Here is a 27,593-nt window from a genome sequence, read left to right on the forward strand (position 1 = left end):
GCTGCAAATTCAACTTCTGTGAAGTACATTATAAAAACTCATTGTTACTTTGATTTTAGTCACAGAATTCCTACTGATGTATAAAGATAAAGCTAGATGTCAGAGTAGAAGTAAGATGCTTTTTAGCCATGCTGATGAAACAGAGTAGCAGACTTTCCAATCTAAAGTAAAAGTTTTTGTTGAAATAGAGGTATCCTATTATATCTGCAGTAAAGTTTAGGACAAAGTTTATGGCTTAAAAATACATTGTGTTTTGACCCACTGCGTGATGCTGTATGGCATAAGAAAAAATTTATGAAGCAATCAGCTTGTGTTCTAGTAAAATCTAGCTAGCTGTCGTTTGGATGAAGTCAAATGAAATGGGCCTGTGGGTAAAGATGAAAAATACCTTTGAATCCAAAGGTGAACAAATAGAGATGTCTTCAAGGAAAAAATTACTTCATGGACACAAATATAATGCTAAAGGTTCTTAATCTGCCAAAGACTTGACACTATGGAAAAGCTATCTATTTTACAACTTGGTTAGCTTTCGAGTCAATCTAATAATTTTGTACTTTGATTTGAACAGTGCTAACTATAAATTTATATGTAATTATTTAGCGATGTATCTTGTATTTTATATACTTAATATTTGTATTGCTTATATACCTATATATACACACACATAACTGCAAATAAAATTGTTTATCAACAGGTGTATAACCAGTTAACCCTAAATGTATGTGAGGAAGAAAATACTTTTTTTTTTTTTAAAATCAGTAAGATGGAAGCTGTTAAATAAGGGATTTACAAGTTTTGATCTGATGCCTGAGAATTAATTTTAGGTGCAGAGTTTCTTCAGCTTCCTTTTCTGTGGTACTGGGAAGATGTTCTGATTTGCAGAAGCTAAAGAAAACGTACTGCCCTAAAATTTTTGCCAATTTTGTAAAGGCAATCCAAATATGAGACAGAAGTCCTTTGTCTTAAGGTCAGAACAAAATGCAGGGTTTTCTTTAGGGGAAGGAAGCTGTTCCTTCAAAATGTAGCCAGTACATTTTGACATATTTTGCTTCTTCACCCTCTGGGCTACTTGAAAGTCCCCCCATCTTCTCTGCCTACCTGCCTCTCTGGCCCCTAGTCAGGTGGCTTGTTTTCTATTTATTAGGTGTTGTAATGCCAGTTGCCTCTACAATGACATAAAGATATTCCTGCTTTCTCCTATCAAAAGCAAGTATATGTTTTACCTCAGAGATCAGCTGTACAGCTGCAAAAATACTATCTACAGAAACATGATTGTCCAGGCAAGAAAAAAGAGATCAGTTTATTGCTTATTAGACTAGTGACTGAACTGTTGGAAGAGATATAGGAGACATATGATGAGGAGGACTGATAAAAAGTGTGTGCATTCAACACTTTCTGAAATTCTGTAGATTTTGCCATTTAATTCATTAGGATCGGTTTTTAACCAACTTAGGTAATATATACCATTTGTCTGAGATAATGTTTCTGGTCTAAATATAAGGGAGGGAGCCTAACTGAGGAGAATGAGTTCTGCATAAAGAGCAGGGCAATTCAGAAAACCTGAATTACACAGAGTATTCCTCTGCATATAAATATTAGTTATATTGTCAAGGCTGCTTTGTTTTGCTTTAATACTATTTTGTATTTATGTCAGTTAGTGTGTAGTGTTAGCTTTTCAGGCTTTATTTAACAAAATAAATCTTTGTTTTTGATAAAAGACAACAGAAGCTTTTACCCCGTTTTCTATTTCTAATCTTATTCAACAGGGCCATTGCACTCCCAGAAGTTAGAGACTACATACGTTTCATCTGCAGAAATACATTTAAAGTGGAAGGCTCCACAGCATTCATCCAGTGCTTATTTTCATTATTACCTTATTAACATTTTGGATACTGAAACCAATGTCTGGGAACAGTTACCAGTTGAAAAAAGAAAGACTTCAATAGTTATAGGAAATGTAAAACCTTATCATCAGTATCAGATATATTTACTGAATGTAGCAGAGAAGGGAACTCTAAGCTGCCATGAAAAGCCTATATTAATCACAACAGGTAATGTATCCTTTTTTTTTTTTTTTTTTTTCCAGTAGGCTGTTCACATTGAAAATACAAGGCATAAAAGTATTTTTAAGATCATTTGCAAGGAGTAGTTTGTTGGTATGTACTGGGGGAAAATCAGGGCAATTGTATTTTATATTTTCTGTTTACTGATTTTAACATTCAGAACCTTTCAAAAAAATAAATGTAGCTATTCTCTTATTTATTTGTTTGCTTATAGCACACCCCTGTGTGCTAAAGCGATGACATCATATTTGATAAATACTGCTTTATGGTTCATATGTTTAATTTTAGCAAAGTAGAGACATTACTATGATATCTCAAATTATGTAGGCGAAGGCAGATAAGTTTTTTTTTTTTTCCTAATTATTGATACTGTGACTCCAGTTGCATCATCTTTTTTATCTGTATATATTCAGTGGAGTGGAATATGGTTGGAAAATAAAGCACTATTTCATGAGGAAAAGTGTCTGTAAGAGGTAGTTGTCTACAAACTACTGTAAGGAATAATTAAATGGATTAGTAAATTTAAAATCATAAGATATTTAGAAGAAAAAATGTACCAAAAGACATTGTTGGGAAGGGTTTGTAAAGTGATGGTATGTTTGATCTGTGGTTTTACACTGAAATTCTTTTTCTTTGATTAAGCTGTCAGTCCACCTATAGCTGTTTTTATTTACCCTGAGGATGTACAAGAAGAGAGTGTAATTCTTCACTGGAAGCTGTTGCAAGAGGATCAGGGATCCTACATTCAGGTGAAACCTAGTGCAGACATCGGTGAAACTATGAAGTTTTTAGTAAACAATACAGAAGAATTTAAGATTGATCATCTAATACCTGGAATGTCTTATGAAATAGCAGTGGCAAGTGTGAATAATGGAAATATGAGTGAACCGAAGACCATTCAATGCACTTTAAGTAAGACATCTTTAAACACTGGAAACTACACTATAGTCTATTGTCTAACAGATTTTGTTTAACAATACATCGTCATTACTATTGTCTAACAGATTGGCATATCAGGATGACTTGCTTAATAGCCGAGGATCAAAACTAGAATATGAAATACGTTCATCCAATCCTAACTCTTAAAGGCAGAGCAGATGCCATTACCTTTCAAAGCCTTGGGAAACATATTGGTAGTATTGAATGTTGTTTAACTGTGATGAGGACCAGAGCAGGAAATCCTCTTTCCACTGACAGAAGAAATTAAGTGAATCATTCATTTGAAATAGCAGAATGGTTGAAACTATTATTATTATTATTATTATTATTTTATTTTGGTGGAGAAGTATTAGGTGTTCTGTGAAATATGAGAGAATTACCCTACTACAGGTGAGAAGGTGCTGTTAAAAGATTTAGAGTTAGAAGTAGTAGTACCTCAAGGGTAAAAGCTCTAAATTATTTATTGAAAGGTGTTTTGTGTTAGCCTTAGTTCACCAAGATATTGAAATGCTTTTGGAGTAGTATAAATTTTTTTTTGCATATGTGAAAGGAATGGACAGGATTCAGTCATGATATATATACGATATGTAAAGGCTGCAGCTGTCAGATTATAGACATAAAATGCCATGTTGTCATTTTTTTCCTAAATGATAACAGTATTCTGGGGGGTAGCTGGCTTAGTCTTTTTTTATTTTTTATTTTTTTTACATATAGCATTAGATTTAATACCTCATTCAGGACACAGATGACAGAAAAGTACAAATGGGATTTTTCACAGCTGTAAGAACCAGCTGTATGGGAACAAAAATGAGCAGGTCAATATTGCGTCCATCAAACATATCTCATTCTCCATGCTTAATTCCATGTCCACATATATGTTTCTGTGTATTGTTTCAGCTATCCTTACTAACTTTCTTTCTTGGTGCAGTTGTGTTTGAAAAGGTAATTCACCTTTGGAAGCCTAACTTGCTTTGATGCTAAATCACTTGCCAAGAGTTTCAGGATTCTAGTAATAAACACCTAAAAAAAATCAGGTTGTTTATTGTTTCTGAGCAATGACATGTTTTATTATGATATCTGTTCACTTGCACCATGCAAGCATAGTTTCAGGGCAGTTGCTTCTGATTTGTTGTGTCCTTTTCATTATTTTCAGCTGATTTTAACATGTTGCAATTTTATTTTCTTCTTTTAGAGCCCAAGCCAGTTCAAATTGTAGTTCCTTATGTGCTTTATAGCAATGCTGTGGTATTATTTGTTCGCATGCCTGATATTGGAGTATTTGATGGCATATATGTTACAACTAATGGAGGGCCTAATGCAACTTTCATTTTGAAACGTGATGGTAAAATAACAATTGAAAACCTTACTCCAGGAACAGAATATGATTTCTGTGTCTCCACAAAAAGCGGAAAAATGTTGAGCTCCTTTTACCATGTAACTGGTGTAAAAACATGTGAGTATTTTAAGTTGATTCCTATAAAATTGCACAATATTAAATTCTGATTTCTATTCTATATTTTTGTCAGTACAGTTAGAAAAGACAGATTATTTAAAAATCACGCTGATATATTTGTGTAAGAGATTATACTAATTATACTAATTATACTAAGAGATTAATAATTATACACTAGCTGTTTTCTAAACAAAACTTTAACTATCCCTTATCATCACTAAACTTTCTAAACTCTGTTTGTTATATCAAGTCTATAAAATGTATAGCAAGTATTTCAGGAATTCAGTCTGTATTAGATTGTTGTGGGGAAACAAGACCTGGTTTGACCATTTATTTTAGTCAAGGCAATCAGCATCAATGGAGTTGCTTCTGTCTCTTGAAATTAATAAGCTCATTCCTCCCACTGCATTATTAAGCAAGTAAGAATAGACCTGAACTACCCAAGTTTCAAGATAATAAATTCAACATCAAACAAAAACATTAAAAACTATTGTGGAAAGGTGACTTCTTCTATCAAAGTCTTTCAAAAAAAAAAAAAAAGAAATTTTAATAAGGACTTAAAAATTGTTTAAAATAGCTACTGAAATTCTGCATTTTGACTTTTCTATTTTTTATGATAATTGTAATTCCAGGACTTTTTTTTTCCTGTTTTACCATTTTCCTCTGCAATCCTTTTCTATTCAGAGTGGAAGTATTATAAAAGGAACCACTAATATAGGATAAAAGAAGCAAAGAAGAAAGAAGAGAATGAGGGGAAAAAAGAAAAATTATTTACCAAATAGTGAAAGCCTTGAAAGATTATTTTTCTTAAAATATAGTTTTAATAAAGATTGGTTTTTGATTGCTTGTGTGAGAGCAATCCCTAAACTTAGCATAACCTTTCCTTAGAAAACAGTTTTGATCTGTCCCTCCTGTGCCCCCAAAAACTTGGAAGAAAGAAAAAATCGGAGTTTCTCTTAGAAAATGTGTAAATTTTGTACATTCCAGCCAGAAGCAGCTGGGATGGGATGAAAGAAATGCAGACAAATTTAGAAGCTCCTCTGTAATGTGATCTGTAATATATTATACAAAGGTATACTAATTAGGGATAAAGAGTATTTGCTTTGCCTGGTCTACCCAGTTTTGCTGATCTTTCTGGCAAAATTTAGGCCAACTGTGAGCATTATTGCAGTAGTATTGGAGGGATTAACTTCATTCTGAAGGATTTTCCTGCCTAGGAGTATCGGCATGTTCAGCCCCATGTGATTTTAAGATAAGCAAGAAAGCAATTCTCTCTGAGTAGTGTCAGTATTATCTCCTTGCTCTTTCTCCATTTTTCTGTTTTGGAACGTCTCTGTGTTTGCATGTCTGAGATCAGATTTTGCCCTCTACTTGTTTGAATGTGTTACTGATTGTCTTCACTTTTATGTCGCCATAGGAAACACATAAAGTGTTGGATTGAACAGGAATGGATTTTATTTTTTTCCTGTAGGTCTGGCAGCTCCACTCAATGTACGAGAAGGTAATGTTACAGACACTTCAATAGAAATTGCTTGGGACCGTGCTGATGGAGATTTTCAGCGATATGAAGTCACATGTACAAACTGTGCAAGTGCTTTCAGGGTATGTTTTTTAAATGACCACTTGTGCATAGACAACATAGTTATATTTTTTAAAGTCTTACATAAAGTAATCAGAGGTTAAATTAAAAGCTATGTCTCCCACTAAAATAGGTGGAGGTGTAATTAACATAATAAAAGCAAATTTTGCAAGCAGTTCTGTGAAAGCTTTATTTGGCTTTGTAGGTCCAGAAGGTCAGGCAAGAAACAGCAACATTTTCCGACCTTATTCCTGGTAAGCTGTACAATTTTACAATTCGAACAGAAAAGGAAGGTTTTAGAGACAGCATTTTTGTCACAAAGGAAATAGAAACAGGTGAGACCTGTGTCGTTATATTTAGCATTGTTTTCCTCTACGTATATCTATTTTCTTTTACAGTTCCTGGAATTTTATTTTTGTTTCAAGTACAGAAAAGTAGATAAATAATTTTCATAATTTCTTCTTTATTCTCCTTCATTGTTACTTATTCTTTGACTGTGTCCTTTGAAAGTAAATGCATTTGAATATGGTTGTAGCGGATGATGAACTTCTGATGTTAACATAATGACTCAAGCACGTGGATGCTCCAGGTGTACAAGTGGTACTTCCAGACAGTCTGTCTACCAGCATTACAAAAAGCAGTCTTTTTCCATAGATTTCTGTTTAATATTTGATTTTTTACTTTACTGCTGAGTTTGAACACAGTTACGTGTTCAGAACCGAATTAGTTTTCTGATATTCTCTCATTGGCCCCCCCTTACATCAGGACTAAATATGGGGCTTTCTACATTTATTTTTACTTTAGGTTAGGACGTATGCTTCTCAGCAGCACAATTCTGTTTTAGTTCTCCGATGTTAATAATAAGTCCCATTGTCATTCTTCTAGCTGCTAGAGTCTTCCTTCAGTTGCATATCTATCTTGAGTATAGGATGGGTAGTTCCATGAAAAAATTAGCATTAGCACAGCAGCAGACTAAAACGCATTCAAGGTGATGAGGAGCTGATAGGAGAGCTTATAAAACAAAACAGAAAACATCACTGTGCTGTTTTGTTGAAATCCGAGTACTCTTGCCTTCTCAACACACTGTGCAGTTCTCGTCCTGTTAGGACGTGCTAAAAGCTTGTCTGCACAACCACAGCAGAGCTGAGAGAAAGAAAATGGCAGGAGGGGGAGATCAAATAATACCCTGCCAAGCTACTCTAGGCCCACCCAGGAGCCACCAGCCCATCAAAGCCCAAACACAAGCCCAGAGAAGCACACTGCCAGGTAGAAACCCAAATTAAGGATTTCCAAGGAATAAAAACCCTGTCAAGGCCCTTCCCAGGGCTGTCCAAGGAGAGCCAGAGCCCCATTTGCCCAGGCATGCAGCCCATCAAGTCAAGGAGAGCAGCTATCCAGATCAGATTTTGGACTACGGGAGGTTGCTGCCTAGGGGTGTAGGACATGTGATGGGGTGCGGGGGAAAAGCAGCTCAGGAATGCACAGGACTTAATATGGAATGTTTAGGGGAGGAACCAAAGGGGAGGAGCAAATGTAGAAATTAGAGGGTTAAGGGGGTAAAAACAACCAGTCCTATGGAAATGATTTGCTGGTCAGTAGCTTGGCTGGCTATGCTGTTTCTAACTTTCTGGGTGCATGTTGTGTGTACCAGGGTGCGAGTGCTGCAGCTGGGGTCACACCACTGGTCTGTGGTGCCAGCGAGTATTGTGAGGGTGGGCAAGCGAGTGAGTGTGTGGCTGCTGTTGAGGATCACGCTGGATGAGGTGGGGAGTAGGCGAAGTGGCCTGGGAGCAAGGTGGTGAGTGGGTCTCTCAGGGCCAGCTCCAGCTGCGAGAGCATCTGTGTGAGCATAGGCAGTCGGCACCTGGGACCTGGAAAATCCTGTCCAGCTGTGTGGGTGTGAGTGGGTGTGATGGTCCAGCTAAGAGTGGGGCTGTGACCTTGGGAGCTTGTGTGTCCTGGTACCAGCAGCTGGGGAGATTGGGCTCCAGGAGCAGCTACTGGGCAGACTGAGTGTTTGAGCCCAGCTGCGGGAGGCACGCACCTTGTACGTCTGTATGTAAGTATTCTCACTAATGGACATCCATTCCCAGTCAGCGGGAGAGCAGGGTGAGGCCATTAGTGCTGTCTGTGTTCGTGTGAGTGCTCTGAGTCTCTGTGATCAGTGCAGCTGGTCAAAAATGTATACGTGGTGCATGTGTGCTCTGTATGCGTGTGCCTTGTGGGAGTACACCTTCAACTTGGTTGGACGTGGGGACATGGGGCAGCAGCAGCCTCACATCTCTCTGGCTGTTGGATCCCACATGATAGATTTTCCTCTAGTTGGTCTCTAACCTGAAGAAGTATAGTACGGTAGATCAAGAAAGGTTCATAGGAGGGCACAAGTGTGATCAAAGATATGTAATGTTTTGCTTTCAAGAAACCACTGGCTAAAACTGATGTAGGAACAATGGTAGTTGTCTGTAAAATCATTTGTGAGAGGTAAGTCATGGAAGGGTAATTATGGAGAGAGTAAGAACTAATTCATGGACATTTCCTTTACCAGAACTAAGGACTTGAAGTGAAATGGAAGAGAGCAAATAGAAACCAAGCAAAAGGAAATAGTTGTTTATTAAATTTGTAGATAAGTTGGAGAACTCTTGGCCAGAGGACATTTTGTGTTACGATTGTGGTTTGGCTCAGAAAATCCTTTGGATACACAGTAGGAGATGGTAGCCTGGGAAGTTATTGAAGATGATTATCATTATGTGCAAGACTTGCTTTTCTGTAGACATCTGCTTTTGGCCACCACTGAATACAAGATACTTAGGTCTTGGCTCAGTATATTAGCCCTTATGCTGACATTTCTTTTTCTAAGAAATTGTTGGGTTTTGAGGAACTTCACATCAGTGATGTTCAAACTACACTAAGCAGCATTACAGTGAAGCAATCAGTTTGGCTTTGGATCTAGTGGTATTGAAAGTCCCTATGCACATTACTGCAGTTGTATTATTCTGTGTGCACTTTAGATAAACAAGGACATGACATAATTTTTTTGGAGTTTTCATCACAGTCTGTTGAAATAAGTCCTGCCATAGAGTAATATATCTAAAATGTATTTAAAAAAGTGTTTTGTTTTATTGTTACACAGTACCAAATGCAGTTAAATATCTGAACTATAGCAGAGACTCTGAATCAATAACTGTTACGTGGCCACCAGCCCAAAATAAATTTGATGGATATGTTCTTTCAATAAACAGCAAGATCTTCAACAAAGAGAAAATGTTACCTTCTGGTATAAGGTATGAGGATAACATTTTAATATTCAACTATATAAAAAATAACTAACATGATCTGAAAATAGATGTTGCACTGTATATCTAAAATAAGTAGTCTGCAGAGTTATTTACATGGGATTTATGTCTGATGTTTCAGTTGATATACATTACTATACCCATGTGAAAAAAGACCATTTTAAGAATTGCATTTTTTAACAAATGACTTCTCATATGATACCTGTGTACAAAGAAGAAGAAATGAAATATTGCATTGGAGTGAATGCCTGTAGAACCTGTGTGTCATTCGAGATGCTTAATTTAATCTTTTAAGAATTTCTGGTACTTGAACTTGCTATCATGGAGTGATGTGTCCTAATGAAGATTTTATCATGCTAAGATAGTTGTATCACACTAAAATAATTTGTTGACTGACAGTATATGCATGTATATCCACACATTATGTGTAAATAATATTCATAATGCTATAACGACTTAAACTTATGAAGACACATGTATTTAAAAATCCTAAAGAACACAGTATCTTTTCTTTTTGATGTTTGTAGAATGTACAAATTTGAGAATCTTCAGCCAGGCACTGATTTCTTAATCAGTATTGTGACAACCAATGGACTAAAAAGAAGCCGCCCCACCATCCTCAAGATTAGCACCTGTACGTTCACAGTTTATTGATAACTTTTAGTGATATCAGATATGTAGGGTTGTTGCATTTTAATGTACTGTCTAAGAAAAGCTATTTCTTATTAAATCAGTGCAAGGTTTTATTCAAATCAATCAAATCAATGCATGGAGTAACATCTTTCTTTTCAAGCTAAACATCCTTGAAAATTATAAATAAATAAAAGGTTTTTAAACACAAATAAGTTTCCTTTGTGTTCAGTGGGAATATGCCAATAGATGAAACAGTATATTATTAGGATGATACACCTTTTCTATAAAAAATTACAAACATTGCTTTTATTTTGGATTCTGTTGCTAATACGTAGATGTGAATTGAATTTTTCAGATTTTTCTTAAGTACAAAATGAAATTGTAACTGCATTGAACTATAAAATAATGAATTACGGCAGAGTCTTCTGTAGATGTTAATTTCCTTCAAATTAGTATAGAATATCTTGATACTAAATATTGCATCTACTCTTATCTTTACCTCAGATCCTGATCCACCATCAGATTTACAGGTGTTTGGGCAAGAAGAAAATACAGTCTATTTGTCTTGGAAACTGCCAAGAGGAGGATTTGATATGTTTCAGGTGAGATAAGAATGGGAACAATGCAATCCTTTACATCTTTTTTAATTTCTCAATGAAGTTATTATACTGCAGGTACTGCAAACCCAACAATAATTATTTGTCTTTATAAACCGTGAAACTACGTGGGCGAATACCGTTTCTAGAGAAGGTCGGCTAAATACATATTTCATATTGCATAACAGTTTTGTAAAAGATTATAAAATTAAGCTTTTAAAAGCTTTCAAAATGATTTTTCAACTAATGTGCAACAGTGAAGAAAATTATAAATTGAAGGTTAAATGCAATTGTAATGCAATAACTTATTTTCTTAGCTTTGTGAATTTGTAATACAAATTAAACTGCAAAATAAAAATTTCGTTTTATATACAAGGATCTAAATGTGTTGTTTTGAAAGTTCCAGAGTAAAACATTTTCATTTTTTTCTTAATGTAACAATTTACAAGACAAAATTGCCAATATTTAATACCTCCCGGGCCTTCCCAGCCTTAAGCACTAAGTAATTTAGTGATTTCCTGAGTTACAGGTTAAATCTGAACATACATGAGAAAAACAGTGACTACCTTTCCTGAAATTAATTGTTCATACTACACAATTTCATTATGCCCTATTTGAAACTGTACACTTTTTATTTTAATGTGGGTATTCTTTTCCTTTGTGTGGTTTAAGAAATAGCTAGGACTTCTATATTCACCATATCCATCCCTTTCATTATTTTATAGGCTTTAATTTCTCAATTGTCTTTTGTGCACCATTCTTACGTGGATATCATTCTACAGTTCATGTAATATTTGTCTTTGATAGCTTTCTTGAGACTGGACTTTCACTTAGGATGTGGATGCAGAATGGTGTTATCAAAAGTATAATGGTGTTTTCCGGTTTTTCTTTCTATGCCTTTCCTTGGCAATTACTTCTCTAATGAATATTGTCAAACTTTTTAAAAAACCTCTTCAGTGGACATTTCAACTATTGACAGCAGAATTTGACTTAAACTTATACTTGATAATGATTCTGGTGTGGGAAAATCATTGACCACCTAAAAAATTCAGTTACAATTTCTTATATGGGCTTGTCTTTACTGAGTGCTTCCTTTGCATTTTCGTCAGCTAGTAACAGCCCCATAGAATCATACAATCATAGAATGGTTTGGGTTAGATGGGACCTTAAAGATCATCCAATTTAATTAAAGATCATCTAATTCAATTCTAAGCTTAATTTCTAAATTACTGTTTTCATTAATTCTAATGCCATTTTTAATTTGCTCCTCTGACTCTTTTGGCCTGCTGACCTCTGCTTCTGCTCTGCCTTGCCCTTCCCTGTGCTTCTTAGGTTAGCTTGCATGAATTAGACAAGTTAGTAGTTCTTATTTTTCTTGTTTGAGCATGATTTATGTTTTTCAAGGATGACTTTTCTTGAAGTAATCCTCTATACTGTTCATATACCTTGGTTATTTCTATACGCCCTCTGCAAGCTGTTTGTGTGTTATTATATATATGAACCTTTAATGTAGCATTTTAATGTTTTTCATACTGTGACGAACATTTGCAGACTTAACTGCTCATCATGATTTTCTTTAAATTTCCTTGACTAAGTATTTCCCCTTTTCTATTTAAATGTGCTAGACATTTTTTATTCTATCAGAGAAGATAAGTTCTAATATTTCAGGGTTAGTATTACAGTGCTGTTCATCATTTGTATTTTGAACCATATCCTTTGCAATGCTTAGCACAAAATCTAGAGTAGTTTCTGTTCTTCCAGTCCTCTGGTCAGAAACAATCCACTATGACATCTACACACTTAGTTTGTGGATCGTGTTTCACTGAGCCATTCAACCAGTCTCTTTTGTATCCTGTCTTTTGCAGCCTGTCTTGCATATCCTTTGCCATTTGCAGTCACTGTTTGAACACGGTCATAAGGTCAAAAAAACCTCTTCAATAGTGAACTCTTCTACTGTTATTTAAATGTTTCATTTGAATCAATAAAGAATTCAAGGTGTAGCCCTGTACCCTTAACTCACTGACTAGGATATTCTTTATTTTGTAGTACCATGTGACAAAGTACTTTGTTGTAATGGTCTTACATCGTTTATACCCCAATATTACAGTATCTAATTCCCCCCCCCCCCGACTCCTATTATATCCTTACCTAAAATTTGAAATCTGAGTATTCTTAGTATAGTTTCTTAGTGTTTCTTCTCTCTTCATTAGTGTACTGCTGCATTGATCTGAGTGAGTAAGACTAGCTAGTTAATCTGCCACAGCACCATTTGCTAATGTAGCCTGGAGTACTTTTACAAATTTCAAAATTTAATTTAATTCTCTTGTTTGTGTTGTGAACCAGTTCAGATATACTTTTGTATGTGGTCAGGTTATTTTTACCATCCTGTGGAAAGTAATTGTCATCTGTAATATTGATCTTTATGGCACAGTATTATTGTTTGGTATTGGTATCTCTGGAGCAAGCAGCCACATTGCACAGTGCTTTATCTGAATAAATGAGCTTGTCTATAAATCTTTAATGAGGAAGGTTTCAGTAGGCTGGTTGCTTAGTAAGGTGCACCTGCATAAAAGGGATCATTTTACTAGTCATTTAAAATTTATTATCCCAGCTCACCAACCTTCTAAGCAATATATTGTAGTTTGTGGAGTGAAGGGTACACAAAAGGTACTTTCCTAACTTGTTTATGCTAGATGTAAATCTTTAATTTATAGCTTTGCTTCTAGCATTTTGCAGTGTCATAATTCTAATGAGTTGATGTCAGTCTCCAAGACTTAGTGTGCATTACCAGGTGCTGTGCTGGTACGACATGTAGATACCAAGGGGAACTGCATCATTCCTCCCCAAATCAACAGCAGCTGAACCAAAGTATTTTCAGATCACTACCATGTCTCTCTGCTCTTGGTGACAAGACAGTGCACACTGGTGTAAGCGGTTGCAGGTCTTCTTGATCTCTCAGTGCTGTCTGCCATGGCTGCATGTATGAGTGCTGGAGATGTTTGTCCAGATCCCTCCTCTGCGGGACAGACACAGTGTGCACCTTGCTTTCCATTAGTGCAAATGTGAAAGCAGTGAACACACTTGCAACACTTTTATTCTCTTCAGTGGTTCAAAGCAGTGAGTTTTCAAGGTATCCCAGTGAACAGAGTTGAGCGACTGATTCTTTGGGGCTCTTTTCAGAATCTCAGCTCTAACCAATGCACAGATTTTTATTTTTTGTTTGCTTATTTTTTTACTTTTTTTGCCAGAAAGGTACTAAGATTTCTGAGGTGTCTTTCTAAATTTCAGTATAGAAAACTATTTATCCCATCCTGTTGATTAATCCATGGGCTGCTCTTTTACCCAGTGACTGTTCTTATTCTATCTTGTAGTTAATTGCACAGCCTATTAGTACAGCTGTATGACTGAGCGGTCAGAGTACACTTTATTATCCTCCCTCCAAGAGCAAAGCCATGTAAGCCTTGACTTAACTTCACCTTCCTCACCAGTTTTAAAGATTAAGGTCACTGCTTTAGGTCATAATTCTTAAGGAATCTTGAGTAAGTAGTGGGTCAGTGTTGTGGTACATAACATAAAATTTAAGTCATATTTCTGATTTTTTTTTTTCTTTAAAGTATTTGGGGATATTGTAAATATTTTTATATAAACACATAGTTGGAATCACTAAACATTAATTTTATGAAGTGAAATAATAAATGACGTATAAGAAATTACTTATGATTATATAGTTTTTACTTATAATTATGTAATAAATAATAGTTGTTTATATAATAATACAAGTGTATACATATATTCAAGTATAATAACATATATTATACTTAATTGTGTTGGATATAAAAATTACTCTTCTTCCATAGGTTTCCTATTGTCTGATGAATAATGAAAAGTTGCTTACCACAACTGTTTATGATAGCAGAGCTGTAGTGAAAAATCTGGCCCCTGGGATGGAATACTTGTTTCAGTTAAGGACAGTTAAAGGCTTGGATTCCTCTGTGGCTGTGGAGAGAAGTGTCATCACAAGTAAGGACACCTCTTAACTTGTCTCTTTTTGAATAATGATAAATGTGGGTGCAGAGGCATTTAAATCATCATATGTAAGTGACTCAAAAGTGTCAGAGTTCAAAATGAAGTCTAACTAAGGGGGAGAAATTCTCCTCCTCTTGTGATAGTTGCTTAAGGAGGAACCTTGTCTGTAATGCAGTGGGTTGAATTTAAAGTCTAAACATAGCTGTAGATACCCATTTGAAAAAAAGAAGTGGACTCAAAATTCTTACAGCTTCATCAGGAATAAATACTGCCAGAATTTCATCCAATACTTTAAAAAATACTTTGCATTTTGTTTATGATTGTTTCTGCATCTGGTAAATTCTTGCAACCCTATAGTGGATTTCAGGATTGCTCCAGTACAAGAGCACAGAAGACATAAAAAAGTGAGAAGAGAAATTGTGCATCAGATTGCATAACGAGGTCCAGAGTATTAACCCTGAATCTTGCACTCATTTTCTGTCTGTGAGCAAATGTTTTCCAACTCTCCTATGATACTGCATAAAAAAGGAGAGTTTGTATGTGTCAGAAATCTGTAGAAATGGATTTATATTTGTTTTTGACCTGCCAAAGGAGATACAATAGCTAAATGTAATCAAAATATAAATCAACCCCCAGTTTTATACACATGCATGTTATAGTCCTCCTCCCCTTGATGGGTTTTCTGTGGCTTGTTGGAACTAGAACTCCTTAACTGTCAAGGAGGCTCTGCAGTTAGTTATTCAAAGATCAGTGAATCACAGAAAAAAAACAAACAAAACTAGTTTTTGCATTCTCATTAATGCAAAATGCAGCAGAATAATCATCATCTTGGTCCTGAAGGTGCTCCCTTTGTCTTTTGCAAGTATTTTCAAAACTGCTGTCAGTGAGTCCAATATATGGATAGAGCATACAGAAAGTATTCTCATCATTGTAATGGCAAGCCTTTAGGATTTTTTCATGCTTAATAATCCATCCCTTAATGGGTTTATGTTAATTAGTATTTTAGATTTAAAGAAAGCTTCTGGAAATATAATCATGGAAGGTTCTTTTATTTTAAGAAGGGCTGCAAATGTTTATTTTTAAACAGTAGCTATACTTCACATAGTAATAGAGATGCTATTTGTAAATAAATATCTGCTATTTTAGAAGTCTTAATATAACCAAAACAAATAATTAACAAGGAAAAAATTGTTGATCACTGTTTCTATGCAACTTACTCCGTCCCTAAGTGAACCGATGAACAATTTTTAAAAATCTTCTTTTCTGTGAAGCATGTTAGAAAACATTTAATTGAATAAAATCACTACTTTTATACGTTAAAATTTTCTCTAATTATCTGAATGAATTTACTGTAGAACCAGCTGGGATCTGCGGTCTGGTATTAAAAATGGTAAATACTTCATCAGCAACTTTAATGTGGAATCCAACCAAGACTAACTTCACTTCTTATAAAGCATCTTTATCAAACAGCACCTTTATAAGCAAATTTAGGATTCCAGGAGCAGTGTCTAACTTCAGTGTTACAAATCTGACTGCTGGTGGCATTTATAATTTCACTCTGCGAAGACTACAAGGCAATATTGAAGGGGCTTCTGCTTTCATTGAAATTGTAACAGGTCTGTATGGTTTCTTTTTCTCCTTGCTGGTGAATGATAGCTGTCAGTACCAGTGCACTTTTAGCTTTGTGTATATCACTTTTTTCAATAACATGGGAATTTCAAGGGAGGCTGCATGTAATATGTTACTGTGGTCATGGACACACATTATTTATAACCTATGCAACATGTGTCAAGTGATGCACTACCAGAAACAATACACTTTGTCTGTGATGCATGTCTTTTGACCATTTTTAGTATCTTAATTATTTCACAGGTCTTCATCCTGTGAAGAGTTATGCACAAGTTGAGCTCTACCTCATCTGATTTCAGTAGTTTTTTCACTGGAAGTTAAGTAAAGTAGGTTTACAAATGTTTGTAGAGTTAAGGCTTTAGATTGTAAACAGCTCCATTCAAGGACTGTTTCTTACCAAAATTGTGATTAAAGCACTAGGATAAAAACTCAATCTTGACCTGTGTGTCTACAGTTTAATGTAATGTAATAATGTGAAATACAGACGGAATTTAAAAGACAGAAAGATGCTCCAGAACTACCTCAACAGATTTCTTTTACTACTTTCTTATGCTATGTTTTATATTTTTTTTTCTTTTGGCAATTACATGGCGGTATTAGAGAGACCTGAGTAGTGTTGGAAGTTCTCATTGACTGACTACTTTGTCCAAATGTCATGATGTTTGTATGCCTGCGTATGGGATCAGTGCTTGACAAACTTGTTGCTTCTGCCATAATAAAGGGGACTGAAGAAATAGGTCAAATAGAGTGTTTAAAATACAGTGACATAGAGGTGGAAATACATTTACTATAAGGTAATGTATTGAGGGAAGAAGAATCTAACATGTTTTTTAAAGTTTGAACTAAGACCTCAATGCTATAATACTTTAATCACAATTAATATTTTTTTTTCTAATGGAGGGAAGATTAAAGTCAGTTTGGTTGGCCTAATTGTGTTTTGTCTTAAATGTGTTGAGATTCCATCTCAACGGAATGAAATTTGATGCTGAGCCTGCTGGTTTATAATGATTAATTTTTGGAAAAATTAACATGTATTTTGAACTCCATGGTTACTGATGTTATCTACTCAACCTCAACTAGTTCTGTAGGTGAAATCTACAGGAAATTGTTCTAACCATGCTTTACACAAATAAACTGGCTATATACTTTATTCAACTATACTGGACACTACTAGTAAGAAATGTGTGCGTGTGTGCATGGAATGGAGAAGAGTACTGTAGAAGAGCAGGCGCAGTGAGGCTCAAGTGAACCACATGCATGTATGCATTTCCTGATATGGTTAAATCTTTAAGAGGGGAGAACTGAAACTTCTTTTCAGCATCAGTGGAAATGGTAATTCTCAGTCACAAGATAATGGTAGGAATAGCGCTGGCTTCATGGCACTAAGTTCCTCTTTCCGTGAGGATGTTTCTAGGCTGTCCACTATTGCTGGGTCAGAAGTAATTCAACTGAAGTAAAGAGATGAGTTTAAGTACTGTGTTAACTGTATACTGAGGGAATAATCATGGGTTTGTATAAAACACCTGTACAAGCATGATAACATCAGTGGTAATAGTAGTGCTGATGACAACAGTAGGACTTAAAATCTAAGTAAGTTTCATAGAAGGAAGAAGTTATGTTCTCAGTTACACTTGCACTCCTCCATATAGATTTTTTGTTGTTGTTGTTCAGTTAGTATTAAAAAAAAGTAAAAATCGTATACATGTGACAGATATAGATTGAATATAAAATCTAATAGTAATATTTGGATAGATGAATATTTCAGAACACTTGATGGCAAAGCTGGAGCTGAAAATTCAGTGAAAAAAGTTCACGAAGTATATATAATCTCAACAGATTTACAGTAAATAAAAATATGTGGAGCTCTTTCAGGATAGAAGTATATGATATTTAGACTGAAAAGAATGACCTATTCTCTGTTATCATGGAGGTGACCTTATAGGTAACCTATTCTCCGTTATCACCAGTGATAGGACCTGCGGGAACGGTGTTAAGCTGAGGCAGGGGAATTTTAGGCTAGACATCAGGAAGAGGTTCTTCACTGAAAGGGTTGTTGCACACTGGAACAGGCTCCCCAGCGAAGTAGTCACTGCACCAACCCTGTCTGAATTTAAGAAGAGATTGGACTGTGCACTTAGTCACATGGTCTAAACTTTTGGGCAGACCTGTGCGGTGCCAGGAGTTGGACTTGATGATCCTTATGGGTCCCTTCCAGCTCGGGATATTCTATGATTCTATGATGCTAATGATATTAATATATAAACAGTACTAGAAGACTTGGTTTGAATTCTGAAGAAACATGTTAGTGAGAGAGTCAGAGGGCTGAGTGCAAGGGTAGTGGATCTGAAATGTGACAATCTATGACTGGGCTTGCTCTGGCAGGTATGCTTAGCTATCTGTACTTTACAAAGCAGAGAGGAGACATGCACATGGCTTTGCATTGTGCAGCTAGATTAATTATACAATATTAAAGATATATAATGCTTTAATGAGCTATCGAAGAATCTGCATCTGATTATTTGCTATGCCTTGAATCGATGATACACATTTAAAGGTGTGTGTATGGGCAGAAAAAAGAAGAAAGTGAGATGGTGTTGCAGGAGCATGTAAAAACTTGGCCTTAATAAAAGGAGTAAAACAACCAAATTTAGTAGACTTAACTCTTTATACTTCCTGGAATTACTGGGATTCCAAATATACGAAAAGTATAAAAAAAAAAAAGAGTTAACTACCCTGTAACAAGCAACAGAACAAACACTGTCTATAGCTTGAATTTCAACAGTAACACTAGTTATTATAGCAGCAGTGCTACCTTAAAGTTTTAGTACAGCAGAAACATCAAGACTGCAGAGATTCCTTGTTAACCAAACACTAGCCAGAGATACCTGAGCTTGCTCTCCATGATACCTACACAGCATAGTTTGGAGATTATCAACCAAGTCTCAGAAGTATTATAGCAGCGGTACTGTAAAATGCTTCTGTATCTGGACTAGTTAGCAGTTGTCCTTCATGCACCCAATAAACTGTTCTTGGATGCTTTGATATTTAGGTGTAACTACTGATACATTTGTAGAGGGTTTACTCTGTTTCATCATTCTCTTTCAGAACCTGCAAAGCCAGAAGGACTAAAGTTCTTCAATGTTTCATCATATTCTTTTTCATTGTATTGGAGACTACCATACGGACATGTGGACAGATTTCATGTGGATCTTATTCCTGATCATGGATCTGTTGTTATCCTAGATCTTGGAGTTAGGGAGTATCAAGTATGTGCTTTTATTACAGGACTTGCATGGCCAGCTTTTCCTTATGTACTGTGCTGATGAGGGATGCAAGTTGCTTCCTTAGCTATTTAATGCAATTATGAATGTGAAAGTATTAATGAAAAATTGGTGAAAGCAAATTTCAGCATCCAGAGTTTGGTTCCCTAACAGCGGTTAGCGAATTTCTTCCCCTCCACCCCTGCACCGTTTTTTTTTGTTTTTTTTTTTTTTTGTCTGCTATAAAGATACAGACAGTCACCCAAGGGTTCATGAATAGTTTAACAAAGGAAGGGCAGAGCTATTGAGTAATACAGGCTCATTAATTGTGTACTTGCCAGGAAGATCTGTGCTTAAATCATTAATGCAGGCAACATTTTGCTGCTGAGGCATCGAAAAGAAATAGGAGCAATTTTTCTTTCTTCTGCCTGGAAAATATAATAATATTAACAGAAATTATGGCCATTCTGGTTGGTTTGGTTTTGTTTTATATTGGAACTGCAAAGATACAGGTATTTTGTATAAATGATTGCTTATAAGTTTTTAAAGTATATTTATCTTGAAAGATGGATTAGCTTAACAATCAGAAACCTGGAAGTTTTTCAGATTAGCTTTGTGTTTATTCTCTCTAGAAGTGATTTTAAAATGTTTCATGTATACTTAGATAAATAGTGTGACGCAGAAGCACCTCTATAGATACACTGATAGGTCATTCTGTGATAAAATTAATAGTTAATTTTGTTGTTCTTTAATATTGAATGTTATACAAATCTTATGGAGGTTAGTTAAATAAGTTAGCGAAATGCTGTGCTGTAGCTAACAAATATGAATTGCTGTTTTTGCTGTTGCAAATGCTGCTGTATTTCTAAAAGCTTATTAACAGCTCACTTTCAGTAATGCAATGCTTAAAATTTTGGGGTTGTGTTGTTGTTTTGTTGTTGTTGGGTTTTCTTTCTTTCTAAAAGACTTGAATCCATGTTATATTTTAGGCTGACTTTTCTAATACTCTACCTGGAACAACATACAATGTTACTGTTTCAGCAGTTTCTTCTTCACTGTACAGTTCTCCAGCCAGTAGAACAGTGACAACAAACGTGACAAGTGAGTTAATAATGACTGGTTACATTTTATTGCTTTTTTGTTAACTATGTTTTTTGTTTTTTTTTTTTTTGTATTTTCTATATACACAGTAGTTTATTAGAAATTATAATAATTTTTGAATAATCATCAGAATTTTTGATCTTAACTGTAAAACAAGGTACTGAATTGAAGGTGTTCTATGGGAGCATGAAAGTTTCCCTAACAGGTATTTTAGGAGAAACTCTGGATGCAAGTAGTAATTGTATTCATCCATTAGCTTGGTTGTTTAGAAAGAAAGAGAGAGAGAAAGAAAGAAAAGGCAACAACAACAACAAAAAAAAAACACAAGGGAGAAAAACTTTTGTAAGCTTTTGAAAAATTTGTTAGCGTCACATAGTAATATCCATAGTTCAATTTATACATATAGTAGTAGACTTCTGAGATGTGTCAGGAAAATGTAGCCATATTAGACATGTATTGTAAGAGAATGCATTTTTCTTAATTTTTTAATTTAAAATCTGAAATGAAACTTTCTAGAATGTCTGAAATATTAAATTGACATTAAACTCTACTTTTTCCATTGAGATATTGAGCACTACATTTTTTGCATTCTTACAAAAGAATGTTCTTGGCGTTCCAAAATTCATTTAATCATTTCTGTAACAGTACCCTAGCTTGAAAAAAAAGCTTATTTTTAAATCATACATTAGTCTTTGGTATTTTATCTTATTTATTCTAGCAAATTATTTATTTTCTCTATAGTAACTTAAAGGTGTCTTTATTGTCTGGAAACTTAATTAATTACTGTTTTCTACATATTATTTATTTTGTTTTATTTTATTTTAGATCCTGGGCCCCCCATATTTCTTGCAGGTGAAAGAGTGGGCTCTGCTGGAATTCTGCTGTCATGGAATACACCACTGCGTCCAAATGGGAGAATTCTCTCCTATACTGTTAAATATAAAGAGGTCTGCCCGTGGATGCAAACAGCATATACACAGGTCACAACAAAACCAGATAGTCTGGAAGTTCTTCTTACCAATCTTAACCCTGGAACAACTTACGAAATTACGGTAAAAGCTTTATAAATGGCTTTTATTATTATTGAATTATGCCTAGTTTTACATTGTGTTAGGCTATGCTAGGTGCATACAGTGTTTTCTGAAGTGCATTGCTAATTACTTTTGCCATATAACAAAATATATTAGTCAGGTATTTGTTTATTGTAGTGTTTCTTAAATACACTTTAAATAATTTCCAGCCAAAATTGTTCTAAAACAGTTAATTCTGTTAATGTATTATTAACATACAGCATTATGTGGTAAAGAGGAAAGGTTTGAATTTTCAAAAATGTCTAAGTCCTTCATTTTAATTGAGATCTTTCAAACCACTGATGCACTTTGGATGTTATGCATAGATTTCCAAAACACCTCAACCAGATCCAGAAAAGCATATTGGTGTGTAATTCTTTCTTTGATTTTAGAATTAAGGAAATAAGAAGGAGTTTTCTTGCCTGAGTATGTATTTATATGTGGCCTGTAAACACCTTAGTCTGCTTTCCTTAAGCTCAAGTGTTTTACCTAGTGTCATGTCCTGAAATAAAGAAAATGTCATACTTTTCCATTTCCTTTCCATAGATTTTATTCCTAGATATTCACGTGGAATATCTTCTGTGAAAATCAGTACATGTGTTTTCATGAGTTCTTTATGTGGAATTTGTTTGCATTGAGAATAGGGACTCCTGATCCAACTCTGAATTCTTCAAGAACAAATGACTTCAGATGGACAGAAATGAACTACTATTCTCATGGCAATATTTGCCATGCAGTTCTTCACCTGATTTCCTCTTTAATAAGAACCTTGGATAGGTGCTTCTTTTTAGTGTCAAGGATGAAATGAAGTAACATGTTTTAACATGCTTTTGTGATGCCAGTGATCCTTTGTAAAGGTGGTGTGCATGTGTAAGAAAGTAGATATCTAATGATGGCTTGCTATGGTAGAAAGGTTCTCAGGCTCACTGTGAATCTAGTAGTGATGACCATGTTGATAAAAGCCCCTATATACACAGCTGCAGGAATATTTATTCTTTGATCTCCTGCCTCTGATCATCTAAAAAAATGAAAAGAAATTTAAAAATTCAGCTACTATTAAATATATATATATATCATTTAGATTGTAAGCAAATTAATTCATCCAGATAAATAAGGCTATTAAGAGTTCAGTTTTCAATTCTGAGTACCTCAGTAGCACGCATGTGGGATTCACTATGAAAGGTTTTGCAAATTCACTTCTTTGCTGTGTATGATTTTTTTTCCTAGAAAAAAATGTACATTTTAAATCATACACTTATCAAACGAAGGCAAATTATTGCTATATATGGGAGGCTTTTCTTCTAATTGCTCATGCTTTAAACATTGATCTTAAAGCAGAATTTGACTCATGAAAGTGAGTTGTGACCCAACAACATCTGCCTAGCAGGAACCACATGCCTTTAGTCATGCATAAGTAAAAGTCTGTTGGCAAGCTGAGGACCGTTGCATTATCTGCTGCTTTGGTGGGCTTCCTGACTGGCTGACCTGCTAGCAACCTCAGAGTCAATAACCATTCATGTAGAAACATTTTTCTACCTCAAAGATGTAGCCAGAAAGAACCATTATGTTTTCCTTGTCTTGAGTAATTACTTTTTTTTATTATTTTTTATTTTCGGTGGGGGAGGTGGAGAGAGGGTTGGTTGTGTCAATTAAAAGTACCTCTTGATTTTCACTTAGGTGAAAATTCCTTATTGTTTTAGGGTACCTGTTTGGCCTTGTTAAATTCCTTCTGGTAAATACTATGGCAGTACAACTGAGTGTAGTTAACTTCTTATAAGCTTTGAACATTCCAACCTGTTTGTGACAGTGCAGTCTTACTTTTGTTTCTTTATATCTGAAGAAGAATCATTTGTAGAGAAATAGCAGATAAAAGTGATGATTTGTTAAATGTTTGAGGGTTACAGATAATTTTGAACACCTTATTGATCATTTTGTGAAAACGTACAGTCAAGTGAGATGTTTCCTAAACTTCAGATAATTACTGGCAACATTATGCTTCAAAGCATGAACATTAATATTCCTTTAAAATGTGAATTACTGCTACTTGAACTTTGGAGAGTACTTGTGTTATTCACATAATAAAATTTGTCCTTTTTAAAAATTTCCACTTTTTGCTATAATGTCACTGTGTGGCAGTGGTCTCTAAAAGCTAATGGTACACTTTCATTTTCAAAGCTAATCAGTGTGTATAGCTAACATCTTTACTATGCAAACTTTTGTATGTTTCGTCCCTGACACTATACATCCTATAGGTTCTCTACTTAGACTTCTTTTTTCTTTTTTTTTCTTTAGGTTGCTGCTGAGAACAGTGCTGGTCTTGGAGTATTTAGTGATCCTTTTCTTTTTCAGACTGCAGAAAGTGGTAATTTTAATAGACTTGTTCATTAAATAGAGCTGCTGTAATTTGTTCAAATAAAATATCCCTGACATTCCATGTTTTATACTTGAACAAATTTTGATACATTTTGAAGAAAATCACAATTCTTTCTGTATTTTCTCACTCTCTAGAAAAGGTGCATTTTGTCCTATTTTCTAGTAACAGCATTTAGGGTGTGCACATATGAGGGTTTCTCATATGCAAAGCCTGTTTCTTTCTTTTTTTTTTTTTTTCTTCCCTATGCAAGTTTCTAGGTAGGCTGCTCCCTGAAAGCAGGATCACAGGAGAGCAGAATGATCGCTGAAGCAGATCCATCAGCTGTTGCCTGCAGCAGTACTAGGAGACTGGGAGTACTTACATTGACTCCTTGTGTCAAGCTGTTATTTGGTTAGTGCTGGAATCAAGTACCTTTTCTAAGAAGCCCAGCACAGAATATATTCTACTAAGTTTATACTTATTAACTCTGAAGGAAAAAAATAGGAAAAGGCATAACTGAAATGAAAATTTGATTTGATGCTTTGGAAGAATAAAAAGAGATACAGTTTTAGTCTAAATTTCCATAATTAATTTAGTATTTGTGGTCTTGCTCTTTGGAGCACTCCAGGAACAGCAGAACCTTGGCCAAAGAGATGGCTCCAGGCCAGTTATGTTGGGATGAACAAGTCTCAGTGAAATATAGAATTTGTGCTGCCATATTGGTGACTGTCCCTCTGTGTTTAAGACTCACAGTTGGTTCTGTAGCAGGGCAAACAGCATAGTGTCAAACCTCAGTTAATGGCTAAATTACTACTCTGCAAGAGATTTCACAATGAGTTATGAAACCAAATACGAGAAGGGGTAGCGAACTTGCCTGGTGGAACTATGCAAATAATTTTTCTTCACTACTCTTTGTAATTCGATGGTCGTAGAAAACCAAATTTTAGTGGGCTCCATTTACTCATTTGACAGAGGACAACACTAGCATTTTTCCATATGAAAACATTAGCTTTTAACTCTTTGATGCTTTCTGCTCACATTTTTATTAGAAGTAAAAATGCTTATTTTTAATGTAGTTGGATGGTCTGTTAAAATTGTAGGTGAAAGTTATGTGTCACTGATACTACTTTTTTTTTTTTTTTTTAATTCTCCCTGTGATGGTTAAAGAAACCCCAACATCTTAATCAAAATAAACATATACAGTTTAAAATAGTAAAATTAACCAGAAGATAAAACTTCTTAAATAAAAAAGCTGTAGTCCAGGGGAGTAAAAAACAAGATCTATAAAAGAACACTATAAATAAGGCCCTAATTCAACAGGGCCTAAGCAAGAGCAAAACACAAGGCATGGAGGATTTGTCTTAGTTAAGCAGTGGAAGATCTGTAATTGTGAACATTTGTATATGTATATATTTTTACCCTTTTCTTCACAGTAGTAAGGGTGGCTGTCACAGGAACTGTTACTGCCCATGCTATCTAAACAGGGCTAAGTCACCTGCAGTGCTTTAATTCAAAGGAAAGCTCAGATAGCATGTAAAAATCTTGTTTAGATGCCACATCCCATTCCTTTGTGCTGTGCTTAATAAAACAGTTCCGAAACGAGGTCCTGGAAACTGTCATTGATACAAAGAACACAATTTTTGCAGTAATAATGAATACTCAAATTAAATTGAACTTTTTAAAGCTACCAAAAATCTGTATCCAGCTGAAAAGATCATGCAGGTAAAGTAAAATAGAACACACAATACTGTCATATGCTCTTAAAATGAGAAAAAGAAGTCAATATTTATACTTTAATTTTTTTTCAGTTAGAATAAACTTGTTTGCTACTTCTGACATGGTAGATGATTTACTTATGCAAAGAATATTTTTAAGTTTACCAAACTAATTACTATAATTATATTTGTCACTTAAACTAGAAGGAAAAAGACTTGGTTGCATATCACCTACTTTAAGTATGTTTGTGAACGATTGGTATTTCTTTGCTCTAGGGCAAAGAACCTAGAAATGGCATTACGAATAAAAATGGCTATTTTTTTCTAGTGCTTTGAAGTGGAGTTTAATAGATGATAGTAGAGTGGATAGTTGAGTGAAAAACATATTCAAGCAGACCTTTCTTTCAATTGTTTAGCTCAAATGATTATTTAGAAGTTAAAATTAATGAAAACAGGAAAGCAGAAATCTTTGAAATATAATGGGTTCCTTGGATACTGTAGTACTAAATGATAATGAAATTCATTTTAGATCATGGTAGATTTGTTTCTGAAATATGTATTTCCTGAGAAGAAAACTATGTCTCACTGCTTTTGTTTGTTTTGTTTTCAAGCTCCAGGTAAAGTAGTGAATCTCACAGTTGAAGCCTTAAATTATTCAGCTGTAAATCTGATCTGGTTTCTCCCTCGGCAACCAAATGGAAAGATAACTAGTTTCAAGATTAGTGTGAAACATGCAAGAAGTGGAATTGTAGTGAAAGATGTCTTGGTTAAAGTAGAGGACCTTCTGTCTGGGAGGTTACCAGAATGTAATGTAAGTGCTATAAACCTTTTAAATTAGAAATAGTCTCAAGCCGTAGAATATAGTTTTAAATTTGCATTTTGGGACCTAAAAATTTTTGGCTTGCTTTTCAGAACAATTGCAACTTTGTAAAAAAGTTAGGCCCAAGGCAGGATGTAATGGGTGAAGGAAAACCTTTTCACTTTGGAAAATCAAGAATTCATTGTTTTGGTCAGTGAGGACACATAGAACTGTTAATATTTTATTTTTATAAATAATTTAATAATGCTTTGTATATTTTAAGTTGTGCTCTATTTTGTGTATCAAATTTCAACGTTATTTAAATCCTCTTCATAGCAATGTAAAAAGAACTAGAATTAACAAAGTGATTTTCTAACAATGTTTGTAGATCAGGTTGATCAGAAATTGTCAATGAATGCTTATTTTAAGAATTCTGACTATCCATTGGATTTCAGCCTGAATTTCAACCAGTGCACACCTTTCAGAATTTCTTGAAGAACATTTTCCTTTCCAGCCCTTATTCTCCCTTTCTCTTTTATGTTGAGCAAAGTGTTGTGATGTAGTAGGATGTTAAATTGCCTAAGTTCTTTTTCAGGATGCTAGACTTAGTACTTATTGAAAAGTGCAGTTTTTAGTGATAAAAATTTGGGTTTCAGATTTTATTTTCAAGATCATTTTAAGCATTGTGAAAGCTCATAACATTATGCTGATTTTATTTAGAACTGAAAGAGAGACTACCACCTACTAAATCATAAACATTGATTATTGTAATGTCTATCAATTTTTCAGAGCTGTCTCCTGACAGTATGGATCAGGAAACCCCTGTCTGGTCTTACCTGTTACATATAAGTAGTGTGTGTATATATATATAGATAGATATATACACACTATATATATGTATGTATACACAAACCACATATATGATATATATACATAGAAACGTATATGTACGTAGAAAGACCTCTCTAGGGGGACTTTTTTTTGGAGAGATGGAGTCTGAATGCTAAAACTTGAATCTCTGAATAATTAAATGGAGCCTGTTCAATATGTTTGTTCAATAATGTTTGAAATCTTTTGGAATAAG

The 27,593-nt window shown here is 34.7% G+C and overlaps 1 protein-coding gene across 7 annotated transcripts in view; it reads left to right on the forward strand.

The window, feature by feature from the left end:
* The window catches only part of PTPRQ (protein tyrosine phosphatase receptor type Q), a 138,406-nt gene that overhangs the window by 11,671 nt on the left and 99,142 nt on the right, over positions 1 to 27,593 (forward strand). For 6 of the 7 annotated variants that reach the window (XM_083819710.1, XM_083819707.1, XM_083819711.1 and 3 more), the window contains 15 exons: positions 1,767 to 2,051; positions 2,706 to 2,975; positions 4,195 to 4,455; positions 5,927 to 6,057; positions 6,240 to 6,369; positions 9,165 to 9,315; positions 9,855 to 9,961; positions 10,465 to 10,562; positions 14,414 to 14,576; positions 15,938 to 16,198; positions 19,317 to 19,477; positions 20,461 to 20,572; positions 21,398 to 21,624; positions 23,935 to 24,004; positions 26,322 to 26,521. In XM_083819710.1, coding sequence (XP_083675836.1) covers positions 1,767 to 2,051; positions 2,706 to 2,975; positions 4,195 to 4,455; positions 5,927 to 6,057; positions 6,240 to 6,369; positions 9,165 to 9,315; positions 9,855 to 9,961; positions 10,465 to 10,562; positions 14,414 to 14,576; positions 15,938 to 16,198; positions 19,317 to 19,477; positions 20,461 to 20,572; positions 21,398 to 21,624; positions 23,935 to 24,004; positions 26,322 to 26,521 — 2,627 coding nt within the window. Of the gene's footprint in view, positions 1 to 1,766; positions 2,052 to 2,705; positions 2,976 to 4,194; positions 4,456 to 5,926; positions 6,058 to 6,239; positions 6,370 to 7,472; positions 8,094 to 9,164; positions 9,316 to 9,854; positions 9,962 to 10,464; positions 10,563 to 14,413; positions 14,577 to 15,937; positions 16,199 to 19,316; positions 19,478 to 20,460; positions 20,573 to 21,397; positions 21,625 to 23,934; positions 24,005 to 26,321; positions 26,522 to 27,593 lie in introns of those variants that run through there. The other variant, XM_083819713.1, reaches the window with a different exon arrangement.

The sequence above is a fragment of the Anser anser genome, assembly GCF_964211835.1.
Source record: "Anser anser genome assembly, chromosome: 1".
NCBI classification, from domain to species: domain Eukaryota; kingdom Metazoa; phylum Chordata; class Aves; order Anseriformes; family Anatidae; genus Anser; species Anser anser.